This window comes from Equus quagga, unplaced genomic scaffold (genome assembly GCF_021613505.1).
Source record: "Equus quagga isolate Etosha38 unplaced genomic scaffold, UCLA_HA_Equagga_1.0 270_RagTag, whole genome shotgun sequence".
NCBI lineage: Eukaryota > Metazoa > Chordata > Mammalia > Perissodactyla > Equidae > Equus > Equus quagga.
In genome coordinates this window covers 88364-106351 of record NW_025799872.1, presented here as the reverse complement: position 1 = coordinate 106351, position 17988 = coordinate 88364, and the positions used below count along the sequence as shown (strand labels likewise).

The 17988-nt window shown below is 40.5% G+C and overlaps 1 protein-coding gene across 5 annotated transcripts in view; it reads left to right on the top strand.

Annotated features, from left to right (window-relative positions):
- LOC124233914 (protein tyrosine phosphatase domain-containing protein 1-like) overlaps nt 1–17988 on the top strand; it is a 69939-nt gene that overhangs the window by 32587 nt on the left and 19364 nt on the right. For 4 of the 5 annotated variants that reach the window (XM_046651208.1, XM_046651205.1, XM_046651206.1 and 1 more), the window contains 4 exons: nt 12462–12633; nt 14922–15002; nt 15224–15342; nt 16363–16500. In XM_046651208.1, the coding sequence (XP_046507164.1) occupies nt 12462–12633; nt 14922–15002; nt 15224–15342; nt 16363–16500 (510 nt within the window). Of the gene's footprint in view, nt 1–11740; nt 11970–12461; nt 12634–14921; nt 15003–15223; nt 15343–16362; nt 16501–17988 lie in introns of those variants that run through there. The other variant, XM_046651209.1, reaches the window with a different exon arrangement.

Below are 17988 nucleotides of genomic sequence, written 5' to 3'. Positions count from 1 at the left end.
CGTAAATGGATGTTGGAGTTTGCCAGAGGCTTTTTCTGTGTTAAAATAATCATATGATTTTTCGTCTTTCGCCTGTTGATAATGGTGGATTTTATTGATTTTTGAGTATTTAATCATCCTTACATACCTGCAATAAATCCCACTTGGTAGTGGTACTTAAATCCTTTTAATCATTGCTGGATTTGGCTTGCTAATATTTTGTTGAGGGTTTGGTGCTTAAGTTCTGGAGAGACATTGGACTATAGCTTTCTTCTTTTGTACTTTGTCTGCTTTTAGTAACAGAGTAATCCTTGCCTCATAAAAGGGCTTGGGAATGTTCCCTCTTCTTCTCTTTTCTGGAAGATATTGTGTAAAATTGGCATTCATTCTTCTTTAAATGTTTCATAGCATTTTCCAGTGTCTCAGCAGTAGTCTTTTGCCCCAGGAGGCAGCAGATTTTTGTTCATCACACAGTATTTTCAAGTAATATCCCTCACTTTTCTGCCCTGAGTGAGCACCTTGCATCAGTCCTTCAGTTATCCCCCAGACAGGTCAGAAGAAACACACATGGTAATTTGCCACTAAGGTCTACTCTGCTCCCCCTGGAACCAGGGTCCCACACTGGGAATGTTGGGCTGCCATTTTCAAGACTGCCTCCAAGCTGGGGACAGAGTGGGATAAGGACATGTGAAATTGTCACAGAGCTTTCCTCCCGTTTTTAAGTTGCCTTTTTCTTGATTCAGCATTTGCTTGGTTGCTGTACATCTTTGAACATTTTCTAGAGATCTGACAGAGTTGGTTCTGACAGCTTCTGCTTGTGTTTTGATGTTTCTGCAGTGGGATGAGTGTTTGGAGCTGCCTAGTCTTCTGTTTTGTTGACATCTTTCCTCTCTTTTATTCTTGAAGAATATTTTTGCCAGATATAAAATTTGCATTTGACATTTATTTGCTCTCAAAAAACTTGAAATGTGCCGCTTCCTTCCAGCCTTCATTCTTCTAGATGAGAAATCTGCTGTCATTCAGGTTGGTCTTTTCCTATAACTGTATCATTTCTCTTTAGTTGCTTTCAAGATTTTTTGTGTTTTGTTTTCAGAAGTTTTCTTGTAATCCGTCTTGGCATAGATTTCTTTCAGTGTGTCCGATTTAAGGTGCATTTAGCTTCTTGAATGTGTAGATTTATGTCTTTCCTCAAATTAGGGAGATTTTCAGCCATTATTTCTTTGAATATTTTCTCAGTCCCACTCTTCTTCTGCTCCCCCTCTGGGACTCAATGATATGAAGGTTAGCTCTTTTGTTAATATCCTAGAGGCCCCTGAGAATCTATTCATTTTTATTAGTCTCTTCTCTCTCTATTGTTCAGATTGTATAATTTCTGTTCACCTGTCCTCAAGGTCGCTAATTGTATTCTCTGTCATCTCTACTGTACTATTGAGTCCATCCACAGAGTTTTTAAATTTGGTTATGTTTGTTTCCGTTCTGTAATTTCTGTTTAGTTCTTTTTTAATAACCTCTACTTCTTTGCTGAGAATTTCTATTTATACATTTTTCAAGAGAATTTATAATTACTTATTATTTTTAGGATAGCTTCTTTAAAGCTTTTGGATAACTTCAACATATCATTTATCTCTATTTTGACATCTCTTCTCATTTGAGTTGTGATTTTCTTGGTTCATCAGCTGATTTTTGATTGTATTGGAGACATTTTGGATCCTCTGTTGTCATCGTTGTCTTTTTTTTTTTTTTTAAAGATTGGCACCGGAGCTAACATCTGTTGCCAGTCTTTTTCTTTTTCTTCTTCTCCCCAAAGCCCCCTGGTACATAGTTGTATATTCTAGTTGTGAGTGCTTCTGGTTGTGCTATATGGGACGCTGCCTCAGCATGGCCTGATGAGCGGTGCCATGTCTGCACCCAGGATCTGAACCAGTGAAACCCTGGGCCACCAAAGCAGAGTGCATGAACTTAACCACTTGGCCATGCGGCTGGCCCCCCTATTTCTTCTTATTTTAGTAGGTGTTTTCCCTGTTGAAGTGTAGCTTAAGAACCAGGTGAATGTGTATGCCCAGCTTCCTTTTCAGCCTTGCTGAAACCACCCCAGCAAAAGTGGAGCACTTGCTTTCACTACCTCCTTGCAGATGAATGAGGTAGAATTTCCACTCCCCAGTAAGTCTATTGACACCTTTGCAGCAGAAGTGCATGACTGCCCTGAACTGTCATGTTGCCTTTGAGTGGTGGTGTAAGATCAGCCCTGGGAAAAAGGATTATCAGCTCCCCACTGGGCCCTACAGCTATCTGGGAAGGGGAAATGAAGGGTTATTTGTCCCACTTTGTTGCTGTAGGGTGCAGCTGAACCTCATTTCCCTGCTGGGCCCTGCGAACATCAGTGGAAGGGGAGGTGGGGAGCATAGTGCCACCTATTCTTTTCTCCTCGTAGGTACCAGGTGGAGTTGGAGGCTAAGCTCCCCACTGGGCCCCACTGATACTAGGGACAGGAGTGCCAACTAGCCTGCTTTACACCACGTTTTTTTAATGCATTCATCAGTTGATGGATATTTGTGTTGTTTCTACTTTTTGACTATTATGAGTAATACAGTAGTTTCCCCTTATTCCAGGAGGTGCATTCCAAGACCCCCAGGGATGCCTGAAACTGCGGATAGAGCCAAACCCTATACATACTGTGTTTTTCTTATACATACATACCTATGATAAAGTTTAATTTATAAATTAGGCATAATAAGAAATTAACAACAATAATAAAATGGGACAATTATAACAATAAACTGTAATAAAAGTTATGTAAATGTGGTCTCTCTTACAATACCTTATTGTACTGTACTCACCGTACTTCTTGTGTTGATGTGAGATGATACAGCACCTTCATGATGAGATGAAGTGAGATGAATGACATAGGCATTGTGATATAGCACATTTTCCATTTAATATTTTCAGACTGCAGCTGACCGTGCGTAACTGAAAGCACAGAAAGCAAAACTGCAGATAAGGGGGGGACTACTGCTTTGAACATTTGTGTGTAAGTTTTTGTGTGGACATATGTTTTCCTTTTTCTTGGGTATATACCTAAGAGTAGAATTTTTGGGTCATATGACAACTCTCTTCATTTGAGGAACTGCCAGATTGTTTTCCAAAGTAGTTGTCCCATTTTGCATCCCCACCAGCAGTTTATGAGGACTTTAATTTCTTCACATCCTTGCTAACACTTGTTGTTATCTGACTTTTTGATTGTAGTCATCCTAGTGGATATGAAGTGGTGTCTCATTGTGGTTTTGATTTGCATTTCCCTGATGACTAGTAATGCTGTGCATCTTTTATGTGCTTATGGGCCATTTCTGTATCTTCTTTGGAGAAATGCCCATTCAAATCTCTTGCCCATTTTTTTTTTATTATTTAGATAAAATTCACATACCATAACATTTACCCTTTTCAAATATTCAGTGGTTTTTAGTGTATGTACAAAGCTGTAAAATTATCAGTCACTGTCTAAATCCAGAACATTTTCATCAGATCACAAAGAAATCCTGTACCAATTTGCTGTCCATTCCACCTTCTCCCTAGTCCCTGGCAACCACTAATCTACTTCTGTCCCTATGAATTTGCCTGTTCAGGACATTTCATATAAATAAAATAATACAACATGTTTTGTGTCTGCCTTTTTTCACTTAGCATGTTATATTTTCAAGTTTCATCCATGTTGTAGCATGTATCAATACTTCATGCTTTTTGTTGCTGAATAATATTCCATTGTATGGATATAGCTCACTTTGTTTATCCATTTAGGTTGTTTCTGCTTTTGGCTACTATAAATAATGCTCTTATGAATTTTTGTGGACATGTTTTTGTGTGGACATATTTTTAATTGCTCTTAGGTATATACCTAGGAGTGGAATTGCTGGGTCACATGGTCACTCAATGTTTAACATTTTGAGGAACTGCCAAACTGTGGTTTTGATTTACATTTCCCTGCTGACTAATGATATTGAATATCTTTTCATGCTTATTGCCATTTGTATATCTTCTTGGGAGAACTGTCTTTTCAAACCCTTTGCCCTTTTTCTTTTTGGTGAGGAAGATTGGCCCTGAGCTAACATCTATTGCCAGTCTTCCTCTTTTAGCTTGAGGAAGACGAGCCCTGAGTTAACATCTGTACCAGTCTTCCTCTATTTGGTATGTGGGACACCACCACAGCGTGGCTTGATGAGTGGTGCATAGGTCTGCACCCAGGATCTGAACGTGTGAACCCTGGGCTGCTAAAGCAGAGCACACGCACTTAACCACTATACCACCAGGCTGGCCCCTTTTGCCAGTTTTGAAATTGGGTTATTTGTCTTTTTATTGTTCAGTTATAAGAGTTCTTTTTATATTCTGAATACTAGTTTGTTATGTTAACTTTGTTTTTTGCTCTTTCTGGTTTTCCTCATTTGTTCTTGTAGATTTGAATCATCATCTTGTCTCATTTCCTTACTTTAATACAACTCTACTCCCACCCACTCCTTTGTGCTGTTATTGTCATATATATTTCTATGTATTTAGGCTCAACAATACAAATTATTTATATATTGTTTTGTATAATTCTTTTTAAATCACAGAAGACAACAAAAACACATTTTTAGTCTTATATTCTTATGTAATTACAGTCTTTTATACTCTTTTGTAATTTACCCACATCTTTTCTTTTTTCATGTGTATTCACGTTGACGTCTGGGTCACTTGCTTGTTTATAAGAAGCAAATGGAAATTCAGAAGTTGGAAAGTACAATAATAAGTTCACTAGAGGGGCTTACCAGCTGATTTGATGTGGCAGAAGGAAGAACTTCCTTTAATATTTCTTGTAAGCTGGGTCTGCTAGCAAGAAATTCTCTCTGGTTTTGTTGTTGTTGTTGTTAATCTAGGAATGTCTTTATTTCCCTTTCAGTTTTGAAAGATAATCTTGCCGGATGTAAGATTTTTGGCTGACAGTGTTTAATTTTCAGTGCTTTGAATATGTCATCGCTTTGCTTTTTGGCCTCCATTGCTTCTGATGAGAAATCAGCAGTAAATCTTATTGAGGGTCCCTTGTGCATGAGGAATGAATCATTTTTCTTTTTCTGTTTGCCTTTCACTATTTTTACTATGACATGTCTTGGTGTGTATCTCTTTCTGTTTATCCTATTTGGAGTGTGTTGAACTTCTTGAATGTGTAGATTAATGTTTTTCATCACATATGGGAAGTTTTAAGCCATTATTTCTTCTAACATGTTTTTCTGCTCCTTTCTCATCTCTCCTGGTACATCTGTTATGTGTATGTTGGAACTTTTAGTAGTGTCCCATGTTTCTCTGAATCTCTGTTCATTTTTCTTCATTCTTTATTTTCTGTTCTTCAGAGTGCATAATCTCTATCAATCTGTCTCCCAGTTATCTAATTCTTCCTTCTGCCACATCAAATCAGCTGGTAAGCCCCTCTAGTGAATTTATTATTGTAGTTTTCAACTTCTGAATTTCCATTTGTTTCTTTTTTATAATTTCTGTCTCTTTATTTGATGAGACACTGTCATTATAGCTTCCTTTAATTCTTTAAGCATGGTTTCCTTTAATTCTTTGAACACATTTATAATGGCTCCTTTGAATCTCTGTCTGTAAATCTGATATCTGGGCTCTCTCACAGGAAGTCCTAATGACACCTCTGGAAGCTGATTCTCTCCCCCCCACTTCCAGGCTTGTTTGATTGTTTTTGCTTGTGTGTGTGTTTGGAGACTTGACTAGACATTTCAGTCGGAAGCCTCCCTGTGACTCCCCAGAGGGCGCAGCCTAGGGCATGCACACACAGTCACCCGGGGGACAGTGGTTGAGGCAAGGCTCTCTTTCTCTCTCCCTCTCTCTCACTAATCTTCCTGTTAAGCTGTCTCCCTCAATTGTTATTACACCCAGCTGTTGGGTTCCACTAATTGCCTGCTGGTCGCTCTCTTTTTTTTGATAAAGCCCTGGAGCATATATAGCTCTATAGTTTGATCCAGTTAAGTTCAGGTGATCTTTGTTCCTACCCTTGAGGGCTGTTAGTTGTCTCTGTGTCTGATTCCTTCTAGTAAGCCAGCTGATTTACAGTTTACCTTGTTGCTTTCATGAATCTACCTGCCTCCTGTTAATTGCTGAGCACCAAAGCCTTCATTGTTTTTGAGAATGTTGTTAGGCTTGAACTTCCCAACACTGTGTTTGAAATAAAGACAGTTTCTTTGGTAAGAGCTTCAGAGTTCTCTGTTTTTAAGGTCTGCCTTTTCCCTCTGGGCACAATGTCCTAGGCATGGCTCTGGAGCTTGGGACGAGGACAGCAGCCCCCTTCTCTAAGTGATAACCCCTACTCTGCAAGCTGAGTTGAGGCAGTAGCTTCTGGTCTTCTTGGCTTGCTTTTATCAGCATGGAGCCTCTGACCTACAAACGAGGTGGAGTGAGGGCAACCAGGGCCCTAGTATTCTCAGCTTGCCTCATTGAAAACTACAATACATTGTTTAAAGAAATTAAAGAAGATCTAAATAAATGGAAAGACATCCTGTGTTCAAGGATTGGAAGACTTAATATTGTTAAGATGTCAGCACAACCCAAGAGGATCTACAGACTCAATGCAGTCCCTATCAAAATCCTGATGACTTTTTTTTGCAGAAATAGAAAAATCCACCCCACAATTCACGTGGAATCTTGAAGGACCCCCAGATAGCCAAAATAATCTTGAAAAAGAACAAAGTTGGAGGACTTTCTTCCTGATTTCAAAACATACTACAAAGCTACAGTAATCAAAACAGTGTGACACTGGCAGAAAGACAGACATATAAGGTAATGGAATAGAATAGAGATTCCAGTAAAAAAAAAAAAAAAAAACCTTGCATATATGGTCAGTTTTTCTCAAAAAAAAAAAAAAAAAAAAGAGGCTTCAAGAAAAAGTAGGAAAACAATACCAAAGATAATCCCCATGAGCAACCCTCTGTCCTTCTTCCCCCAAGCAGCTGAAAGGCCCCTCTCCAACAGCCCTCTCTGCTGCGCTCCAGGCTCCATCCCATAAAACCTTTTCAGCCAATGGCTTTCTTGCTGGTGGGCAATCAGACCAACCCAAATTCAGAATAATACTGAAGGAACCAAATGAGATACTGTCACTGCACAAGTGAAATTACCTACACTGTGATAAGCACCATAAACAACAAAGAACCCTACCAAAAGGTACCTATGAGGCCTCAGCCTTTACCTCCTTACTTCTACATGTGGGTGGTTAAAGCACTAAAGAGCCTAAGCGGATCTGGAATCCCAAGAACTGGTAATTTCCTTTTATACTCAAGATTTCAGAAAGGGCTAATAACTTCCTATTTAAACAAACTCCTGCAACACTAGGCACGAGAATGGAGTGGGAGGTGGAGGTCCATCTAGTCACTCCTAAGTCAATAAAAGAGTCACTTCTAGGAACTGGGCTGGAATGCTAACTTTCCACTCTTGTTTTCCACTTTTTGTGTCACGAGGCTCATTTCTCAAAAGGCAACTGACTATTCAACTGTTGGATGGCCCAAAACATTTTCTAATTTTGAGTCAAAATCCATTTCTCTGTAAACAGTGGTTCTAGTTCTTCCCTCTGAAAATAAAAAGCACCTCCTTGATTTGCAATGTTTTCAAATATCTGAAGACAGAACTTCTCCAACACCTCCCCAGCCCAAATCAGCTCTCCCCTATTAGCCCCTATTTGGGCTAAATCTTGGTTTTTCGAACATTCCTAATATATGTCATTGTTTCCAGATCCTTCACTATACCTACTCTTCTTCTGAGGGTCCTTGCTTCTCCTTCACAGCTAAACTTCTAACAAATCTGACTGCATGTGTCATTTCCACTTGTCACCTGTCTCCTCCTCAAGCTATTTAACTCTGATCTCGGGTTCCAGTGTCCACTGAAAATTGTTCTTGCTAAGGTCTCCGATGGCCTCTTTTATAGTTTTCGTCTTATGTGACTGCTGAGCAGCATGCAACACAGTTGAACAATTTAGTTTTAATTTTAAAATTTTTTTGGAGAGAATCTTTTTATTTTGAGGCAATCTGAAACTTACAGAAAGGCAATAAGTATAATGCAAAGAATATTTTTTCTTGAATCATTTGAGAAAAGGCTGCAGACATGCTGCCCCATTACTTAAAATAACTTAGTGTATATTTCCCATACACAAAGACATTTTCTACAGTGACCCAAAACCAGAAAATAACTATTGATACATTACTAGTTGCCCTCTATTCCTCAGACCTCACTCAAGCTTCACTGATTATCTTCCTGTTCCTCATGGTAAAGTCATACCATACAATATTCAGACTTACATGCTGTATTTAGTTGTCCTGCCCCTTTCACTTCACTCTAGAACAAGTTACTCAGTCTTTCCCTTGATGCTCTGGACCTCTGAAGAGTACAGGCCGGTTATTTTGTAGATTGTCTCTCAGTTTGGGTGTGTCTGTTTCGTCAAGATTAGATCCAAGAAGCCCAAGGAAAGGAAATGGAAGATTTCTGAGGTCGAGGAGGTCGGTACCACAGCCTGTCAGAGTGGCGTCTCTCCATCCTTCTTTTAATGCTGTGTTTCTCTCTGGCCTCAGAAAAAACCTGCATTGAGTTGCTAAAAATATTCCCTCTTTCAGCTGCTTCACACTTGGTTGTTGAAACATGTAAAGACTCAACTAAATAAAAATATGAGCCTTGAAAATTTGTTTTGCTCACCAGTCATAAAATCCTCGGGAGTTTACTGAAGGAGAAACATAGAAATGAAAGGTTCTAGTCTTGAAAATGTTTGTCTTATTTCTAAATAAAACCATTGTTAATAGCTTAAATATCCAACTGCTATGGAAAGATTAGGTAAATTATGATGCATCAGCTTGAGGTGCGGTAATCCTTGTGCATCCATTAAACGAAAATTATAAGAAAACTAAAGCAAAATGGGAAGATGTTGCCATGCCGCTTAGAAAAAGCAGGAAAAGTGTATTTGAATGTGATTATAAATGTGCAGGAAATCCACGAGTCTGTGGACAAAGATGGGAAAGGAGCTGAGTCTAGAGCATTAGGGTGGGACTGAAGGTACATTTCCCTACTGTAAAACCATTTGGCATAAATAAAAACTAGTTTTAGGGGCTGGCCCCATGGCCAAGTGGTTGAGTTTGCATGCTCCACTTTGGTGGCCCAGGGTTTCACTGGTTCGGATCCTAGGTGCGACATGGCACCGCTCATTGGGCCATGCTGAGGTAGTGTCCCACATAGCACAGCCAGAAGGACCTACAACCAGAATATATGGCCATGCACTGGGGGGCTTTGGGGAGAAGAAGGAAAAATCTTTTAAAATTAAAACTAGTTTTTAAAAATGGATTTGGCGGTGAATTGGGCATTTTGCCAAGGAATAGTTTGGAGCATGAGGCAGTGGGGATGGAGGGATTCTCATGTTTCTAGGGGTAGAGGCCTGTGCCCCTGTCTGTTGTGCCCACAGCGGGGCAGAGCTCCACTTCAGGGCCAGACCACTGCCAGGCGCTTCCCAGCACCAGTGGGAGCCCTAGATGAGCCTGCCAAGCAGGTGCTGAGCAGGAGGTCTGCAGCCACCCTTCCGACCCCCATGCGCCTCAGCTCCACTCCCTGAAGACCTGCACTCGGGGTCCCTGACTGTCTACTAACTGAGTCCACTCAATGCTTATGTGATTATTTGAAGTCAACTCAGTTCTTAAGATTTCACAGCAGAAACTGTTCTTGAGATGGTACATAAACCATCCCTTTCTTAGCTTCGTCCAGACAAGTCTTGCCCTCATCAAATTCATTTTCATTTTCAGAACCTTTGGGAGCAGAGTCACGTGGACTCTCCTCTGTGGTTGTCCTTAGAGCTGCTGACCTCAGGTGTCTCCCACTCACTGGCGGAGACCTCCTAGTTGCCGCCTCACGTGCCTTTCATCTCAGGTGGAGCTTGCCTGCTGAGTTTTCTCTTGTGCCTTCTCACCAGCTCCTGTGTTCATAGCTGCTGTAGCTCGCTGCTGTTCACTTAGGCTCCAAGTCCTGGCACCATCTGTCTGCCGCTACACTGTCTCGCACCCATGCAGGCCCCCAGTCCTTGGCTTCCAGCCCTGTCTCTGCGGAGTGGCCTGAACCTCCACAGGGAGACTTTTCAGAAACTGAGTCAGCCACCAGTTCCCCAGATAGCAGACGCGGGTGGACCCCTCAATTTGAGCACTTTAGGCCTTCTGCCGTCAGGTTCCAACTTGCCTTACACGCCACACCTTCTACTCTTTCCTCTCCTGTAAAGCTCTGTGGAAGCTGTGCTTTCTGGATTGTTTACATTAAAAAAATCTTCCTCCATTGCTGTATATGAGATAACAAGGGCGTAGTGCTACACTCGGAGAAGGACTTTGGGCACCAAACTGAGCTTCTCTCTCTTATTTGACAGAGTACATTCAGTTGGGGAGATGGGGGGTGCATTTTAAAAGGAGCTTGCTTAAAACATTATTAATCGTTAAAATAAAACAGAACAAAACAAAAAAGAGCCCTGTCTATGGCAGTAGGTTGTTTCTGTCTGCACACGGCTGAAATGCCATTTGGAGAGACAGAAACAGGGAGAGAGAGCGGTGGGGGTTGAGAAGGTGGGGGGTCGGCCTGACATTAACAAGGGAGGAGGCGGACAATCTGCAGTTGTTAGCGTTTCTGTTCTTTATATCCTTTATCCTCAAGTTGCAGCCTCCCCCTCATCCAGTTCCTTAAGAAAATCTGATACTTAGTGAATTTTCTTCCTATCCACCAAGACATTACTGAAGCTTCTTTCCACCCCCCTCCCCTTGTTTGGCTACAAAAGGCACAGAATTGTGTCTTTTTGAGTTTTTGAGAGGCATGGCTACTGTAACTATCCAATAAAGGCATAGCCAAGAATTGGGTTTTCACATTCAGAAAATAAAAATACAAAAGTAAATGTCTTCTGATTAATGTGTCAACCTTACAGGTGATTTAATTTATTCTATCCAAGTATTTCTTTAATAGTTCTATCGAGAAAATATACAGGGTTTTTTGGTTTTGAAAAATTGAATAATGTTTTAAAGTTATAAAGCATCTAGCATATCCTGCTCCATTACAGTTAACTTTTTTGTATCCTATTCTAGAGAGGAGTAGAAAGAGAATTTTTTTCAAAGTGTTCAGAGAATAGATATGAAAAGAATAATAGAATTTAAACCTTTTAATATATGCATAGGGGCCGACCTGGTGGCATAGTGGTTAAGTTCACACTCTCCACTTCAGCAGCCCAGGTTCACAGAAGCTACACACTGCTCATCAAGCCATGCTTTGGTGGCATCCCACATACAAAACGGAAGAAGATTTCCACAGATGTTAGCTCAGGGCCAGTCTTCTTCACCAAAAAAATATATATGTGTAGAAAGCAGTGTTTGCTTCATAAAGACATTTTTCTAAATTCATTACAATATTTTAGATGTAATTCTTTGAGCAGTCAGATCTTTAAATGTGTTTGAGAAACAAAATAGAGTAGTCGCAATTTAGGTATAATCTACTTAAAATACATGTTATTCTTCCCTGTATTTGAGCAATCTATCCAAAACGTAATCCATTCATACAAGATTTTGCCTGTACAAATCTGAGTGGGAATCAGTAGTTTCTTTGTTCGTCACTATGGAAACAAGTCAGCCTATCCTGAATGGCTGTTAGATCACGCAGAGCGATGCTCATGTCAGTGTAACTTCCCCACAGAGCAGGCTGGTGCTGACATCTCCTGCCTCCAGCTCTGGCCTCCTGGAAGCCCAGCGCCATGCAGGACCCGCCCCGGCGGCTCTCGGCCGTGCCCTTCCTCAGCTCCTTCTTCCAGGGCCGCCGGCACTCCACCTCAGACCCCGTCCTGCGGCTGCAGCAGGGGCGGCGCAGCTCAGCCGCTAAGATGCTCTCCTCGTCCTCTCTCCAGGTGATGGTGGCAGTGTCCTCTGTCAGCGGTGCTGAGAGAAACCCAACTTGCCCCGAGAGGAAAAGTAAAACGTTCTTTTTCTTCTTAAAGATTGCTGTACCTTCGAGTTTAAATTTAGGGAATGTGAAGAGGCTGTGCTGTGTGTATTCCTTTTTAAATTTTGATAGTTAATTCTCCATTATACTTTTTACTGTCTGTTTTGCCAAGAGTTTTAGTGGACGTGTCATAGGAGATAAAATGATTGAATGTTTTGTGTTTTTTCATTAAAAATAGTTTTTGAACAAAATTCACCCCTTATAAAAGATCTCCTTTTACAGTTTCTTCCTCTTCATTACCAACGTGACATGTGGAGATGACTGTGTGTGAAAGCCTTTTCTATCTTTTAATATAGGAGATTCACGAAGACGAAAAGGAAGCAGTTGTATTCCTGACAAAATGAAGGGGGTTAGCGCTGGCTCGTTATGTGCAATCCTGAGAGAAAATGGAAGCTGTTTCCCATGGTACTGTTCCGTTTGGAGAGTGGAATTTTGAATCTTGCCTGCCTTGTATGTTCTAGGAAGTTCTGGGCGTCCAACACCAAAGTATACGAAAGTCGGAGAGCGTTTACGGCATGTCATTCCTGGACACATGGCCTGCTCCATGGCGTGTGGTGGCAGAGCATGCAAGTATGAAAATCCAGCCCGCTGGAGTGAGCAGGAGCAAGCCGTTAAGGGGGTCTACTCATCCTGGTAAGTGATTCTGTCCCTTCAGTAGCTCATACCTACTGCTCACTAGGGAAGGGAATGGAGATGTATGTGATGCCAGAAGGCAGTGGGCTGTAGGAGGAGTATGGGGTTTTGAAGTCAGAGGATCTCACCTCCCTTCCCTGGCCTTGCTGCTTGATGAGCTGTGATCTTGACCTGCTCACACAGGCACTCTGAACCTCACTTTCCTCATCTGTAAAATGGAAATAGTAAAACCAACCCCATAGGGGCTTTTTTGTTTTTTGTTTTGTTTTGTTTTTTGTGAGGAAGATTGTCCCTGAGCTAACACCTGTACCAATCTTCCTCTATTTTATGTGGGATACCACCACAGCATGGCGTGATGAGTGGTGCTAGGTCCACACCTGGGATCCAAACTCATGAATTCTGGGCCACCGAAGCAGAGCATGCAAACTTAACCACTATGCCACTGTGCCAGCCCCAGGTTTTTTTTTAATTAAGTGAAGTGATGTATGCACAGTATGTTAAAGAAATGGTAACTAGATACTTCAAGAAATGATAGCTAGATAGCTCTTAAACTTCAGAAATTGCTAGAATTGTTAAAATGTTCAGCTGTAAATTTGAGAAATTTTGAGGTACTTATATAGTTTTGCAGTTTCATACATGTAAGCTTTAGCCTCATTTTTATTTTCTTCTTATATTCTTTATTAAAGTACACATTTTCATGCAAATATACTTCCAGGCTGCCTCAGTAGAAGTCGTACAAGTTGTTGGTTCAGTAGACAATATAAGATGCTTGCATTGTTTATGTGAGTGCAATTCATTCCTTATTGAATCATACTGCTTTTTATTAGTAATGGTAAATGGGCAAGTATACTTTTTTTGATATAGTGGTGTTTGAAGAATTCTGATAAATAAACCAAATCACATTTTAAACACACTAGGAGGTAAAGAACTCTGGTAGTGAATAATTTTATACAGCAAGAATCCATTTACTAATTCGATGTTTGTCGACCAGCTTATCTAACTTGCACCCTGTGCGTTTTCGTATTGGATTTGCTGGGTGCGTGTGTAGTGATACAGTTGGGGGTCCACTGTCACTGTTGTTCTCCACAGATCATATTCTGGTCCATCACTATCTCTGTTAAAGAGTATTGTGAAAAAGCAAACAGTATTCCTGACGTGTGGTCAGGACAAGTAAATTACTAATCATGCAGCTTAAGGTTACGGTTATATTTTTAGTTATTGACCAAACCATCTGAGTCTTTTTCACCTCTGCTGCTTTCATGTTTTATCTCTCCTCATCTTATACTAAGTACTATTACATTTTGGGGGGTACCAAACCTTTGGGGGGTATTCAGACATTACCCAGGGGAGGAGGGTGATATCGTTCTGGATCCTGCCCTGCTCACCTAATGTCTCTGATATTCCTCTCAGGTTCATGTGACCCACAACGTCTGGTAGACCACCTGATGTATCTTTTACCATGCACTGGCAAGAAATTCAATCCAGAGCCCAGAGTCCTAATAAGAGTGACAGCCTTTTATTAGGCCGCTGTCCATTTATATACTCAGTAAACATCCATTTGGCTGCTAGCCAGGCACTATGCTAGACACTTTCAAATTATTATCTCATCTTTGTAAAATTCTTGTGAAGCAGGCATTGTTAATGTCATTTTATTGATGAAGGAATTGAAGTCCAGAGAGACTAAGTAATTTACTACACAGCCAGAAAGTAGAAAATCCAGCATTTGGAACCAGGCCCGACTGACTCCAAAGCCCATATTTTTTGCTAAATTACAATAACTCAGCATTTATTAACCACATGCCATGATTTATATTCAAGACTTTATATCCACGTCATATTGAATTCCCACACCAACCCTGCAAGGCAGACGTTATTACCCCCACTTAGCACACTAGGTGGCAGGTGCAGAAAGTAGGGTAACTAAGGCTGCCTCCCCACTGGCCCTCCTCATTTGGTCAGGAACATTGGATAACTAACCCAAATTGTTACCTTTGCTAGCAGCTGAGGTTTCTCCATGTCCAGTAGAATCTCATGAGAGTCTTTGAAAAAGCTATGCCAGAGTTCATAAATACTTTATGTCCTGGAATTTTTTCCAGGGATTTAAGAAGCTTGGGTTTCTTAGAGACCTAATTGTGATGCAAAATTGAAGCCAGATTTGTCTAAAAAGATTCTTACCTTGTAGAGTTGTTGAAATCATAGAATAAGTAGGGGCTTGCTCTCTCTCTCAGTCCTTAGAGCTGCGATGTTCTGGGCTTTGTGCGTCTTACCAGTCCCTCCTCCCTCTGTAGGGTCACTGATAAAATCCTGGCCATGGCTCGCCCGTCCACAGAGCTCCTCGAGAGGTACTGCATCATCGAGCAGTTCCGGACGTAAGTGCCGCTGTAATAATCCCCTCGTGTTTTCTCTTCCAGTGCTTTTGACTTCAAATGGAAAAGTGCTTTCATTGTAACAATGGGCAGCAAAGAGCCTATTTCAAATAAGAAATTAAAGTTTTGAGGGAAATTAGTAATGTTTATTGATGTCAAAAAAGGGTTAATTTTTTAAAACACTATCTCCCAATGTGACTAATTTTTTTTCTCTTTCCTTTAAGACGTGGCATAAAAACAATCATCAACCTGCAGCGCCCTGGCGAGCATGCCAGCTGTGGGAACCCTCTGGAACAGGAGAGTGGCTTCACGTACCTTCCTGAGGCTTTCATGGAGGCCGGCAGTAAGTCCTTCCATCCTCCTCTCTGTGAGTTACCAAGGACAGCACTCAGAGACTTTGCTCAGCTCTTAGGTTAAAAACGTGGTGGAAATAAATGCCTCCTGCATAGTAGTAGGGCTCCTAAAAGTGAAGATGAGCTAACTTTGACTTTTAGCAATGCTGCCATTCTTCTTTGGTATTGCTGTGGAAAGTACAGGATTTCTTTTTTTGTGGGAGGGTTCTTCGGAGGAGACCCCGTGGAAATAATGCCTGCGTTAATTACAGTATGCCAGACCTGTCGTCTTATTTAATCCTTAAAGCAATCATGTAACATAGTAGTTGTTGTTTCTGCTTAACACATGAGGCCACGCTGGCTTAGTGAGTTCTGACTTGCCTAAGATCACACAGCTCAAACATGACAGCAGGGTTGGAACCCAGAACTCACTCATGCTTGTATTGCTGCACAGTTCTGCCCCTGGGTAGGATGAGGGATTCTTTATGTGACAATCCCAGAACTTCCTCGGTCACAGGAGCTTTGGGAGGAATCCACCAAGTGTGTGTCATTCACACCAGGCTGGAAAGGATCAACCTGTGCCATTTTTGGAACTTGTTTTTAAAAACTTTGTGTCTACCTTTTTTTTCCCATTAGGTGGAAAATCTGTCTGTACCACCTTATACTGTTTATTATTCATTTAGACACATTTCCATGCTTAAACAAGATTGCATGCTTTCCCTCCATAGCTGAGTAATTTTGGTATAGATCATTAGCTTTATTAATTTGCAATCCTGCTTTTCCTTAATTCTTTCTGTCTGAGTTTTAGCAGGAAATGTCTTAAGTAATATTGAGTGTACTTCGTTAAAAACTGCTAACGGTAAACTTACTGAAAATGTAGAAAGCCAGTTATTTTAGGCCTACACAACCATTGAGATCTGCGTGCCTTACATCTTTATACTTTTCGTGAATTCACTCACTTTCTTCAGGTGTTTGCAAGTATTTTTCCTGTATGTTGATTTTTTTTTCTTTTTCTCTTTTTCATTGTCCAGTTTATTTCTACAATTTCGGGTGGAAAGATTATGGTGTAGCATCCCTTACCACCATCTTAGATATGGTGAAGGTGATGACGTTTGCCTTACAAGAAGGAAAAGTAGCTGTCCATTGTCACGCAGGGCTTGGTCGAACAGGTAAATTCTAGGAGGTGGTTTTATTGTCTTGTAGCGCATTTAAATATGTAAGGAATAATATTTCCTAATTCTAGAGGATAAATATTTTTCAGAATCCTATCAAAGCTTTGGAATCAAATGGAAGAAGTTAATAAAAGATTTTTGAAGTATCTTAGATAATTTCAGTTACCAAATATTTGTGAGTATTTTTGAATGACTTAGGGTTGAAAACTCATCATATTTAGATAACAGGTGAGTTTCCACAGCTAGCTAAATGATCACTCTGATTTTCTTCTTTAAAGGAAAAAAATCAAGACTTTAATACATAGTGTCTTTAAAAAATGTAGTTTTCCTTAATCAAAATAATAATGAAAATAGCAAGCATTGTTTCACTTGCTATGTTCTAAGCATTTTACATCTACTACCTTTTTAAGTCTTTAGCAACAATGTGAGTTTTAAAGGAGGTTAAGTAATTTGCTACGTTGGGTAAGTTGCAGAGCCAAGATTTAAATCCATGGCTGTAAGGATTTTGTTTGTGAAGGAGTGTCTATCTGTGCTTAGAATTCTATATAAAAATCAATGATTTTACTTAAAAATGCAGCAGAGTCTCAGTCTTATTGGATGAAAATAGATTCCATAGGGTTGGAATCTTCGTTTTCATCTGGTCCAGCCAGACACCTGAGCTCGACTCTGTCTGTTGTCTGCCTGTGTACCTGCCACGGAGTCTCCCACCTACTCAGGAGCATCTTCAGGACAGGAGTCAGTTCTGCTTGAGATCATCAGCTCTTAGGGTCAAGCCAAAATCTCACCATTCCTGGCAGTTCCTCACAATAGCTCTGCAGATGTTTCATACTTACACTAAAGACCTGCATGTCCTAGTGAAAAAGATATGTTGAAGCCTACCACGTACTGGGAAAACATGCAATTTTTGGAGGTTCTGATTTTCATGTGTAATGAGATTCGCAAACTTGGTGAATCACACGGATGTCTTTTTATTTGCCTTTTACTTTGATCTTAATTAACTGTTATATTTGCATTAATTGATTAATTATTGCCTCTATTATTCATTTTAATTTGATATTAATTAACAAGACTACATAATGTTTACACTCTTAAGGCTGTTTTCCTTACTATTAAGTGCTAATAGAAAAATAGAGTTATATCACGGTTTGAAGAAAAACATGTATTGGTGTAGAAACAAGTATGGAAGAAGAATTGTGAGGGAAAAAACCAGGTTGTGAATGTGAATAATCTCTAAAGAAGAAAATGCCCAAGTGGGAAGAATGCCAGACTGGAATGTGCCAACAATTGAAGGCAAAGATGGCAGGGGTGGGAAGTTCCAAGAAAGGTGTATAGATTGATTGAATGGAAATTTTTAAGAGCTGTTGAGAGTAGAGAGAAGGAGGATTTACTTTCTTCTATGTTGGAGTTGGGCATAAGGAGGAAAAACCCACTGGATCATCAGTTCATTCAGTCATCCCCCCCACTCCACACTGACTCATCCCCCCC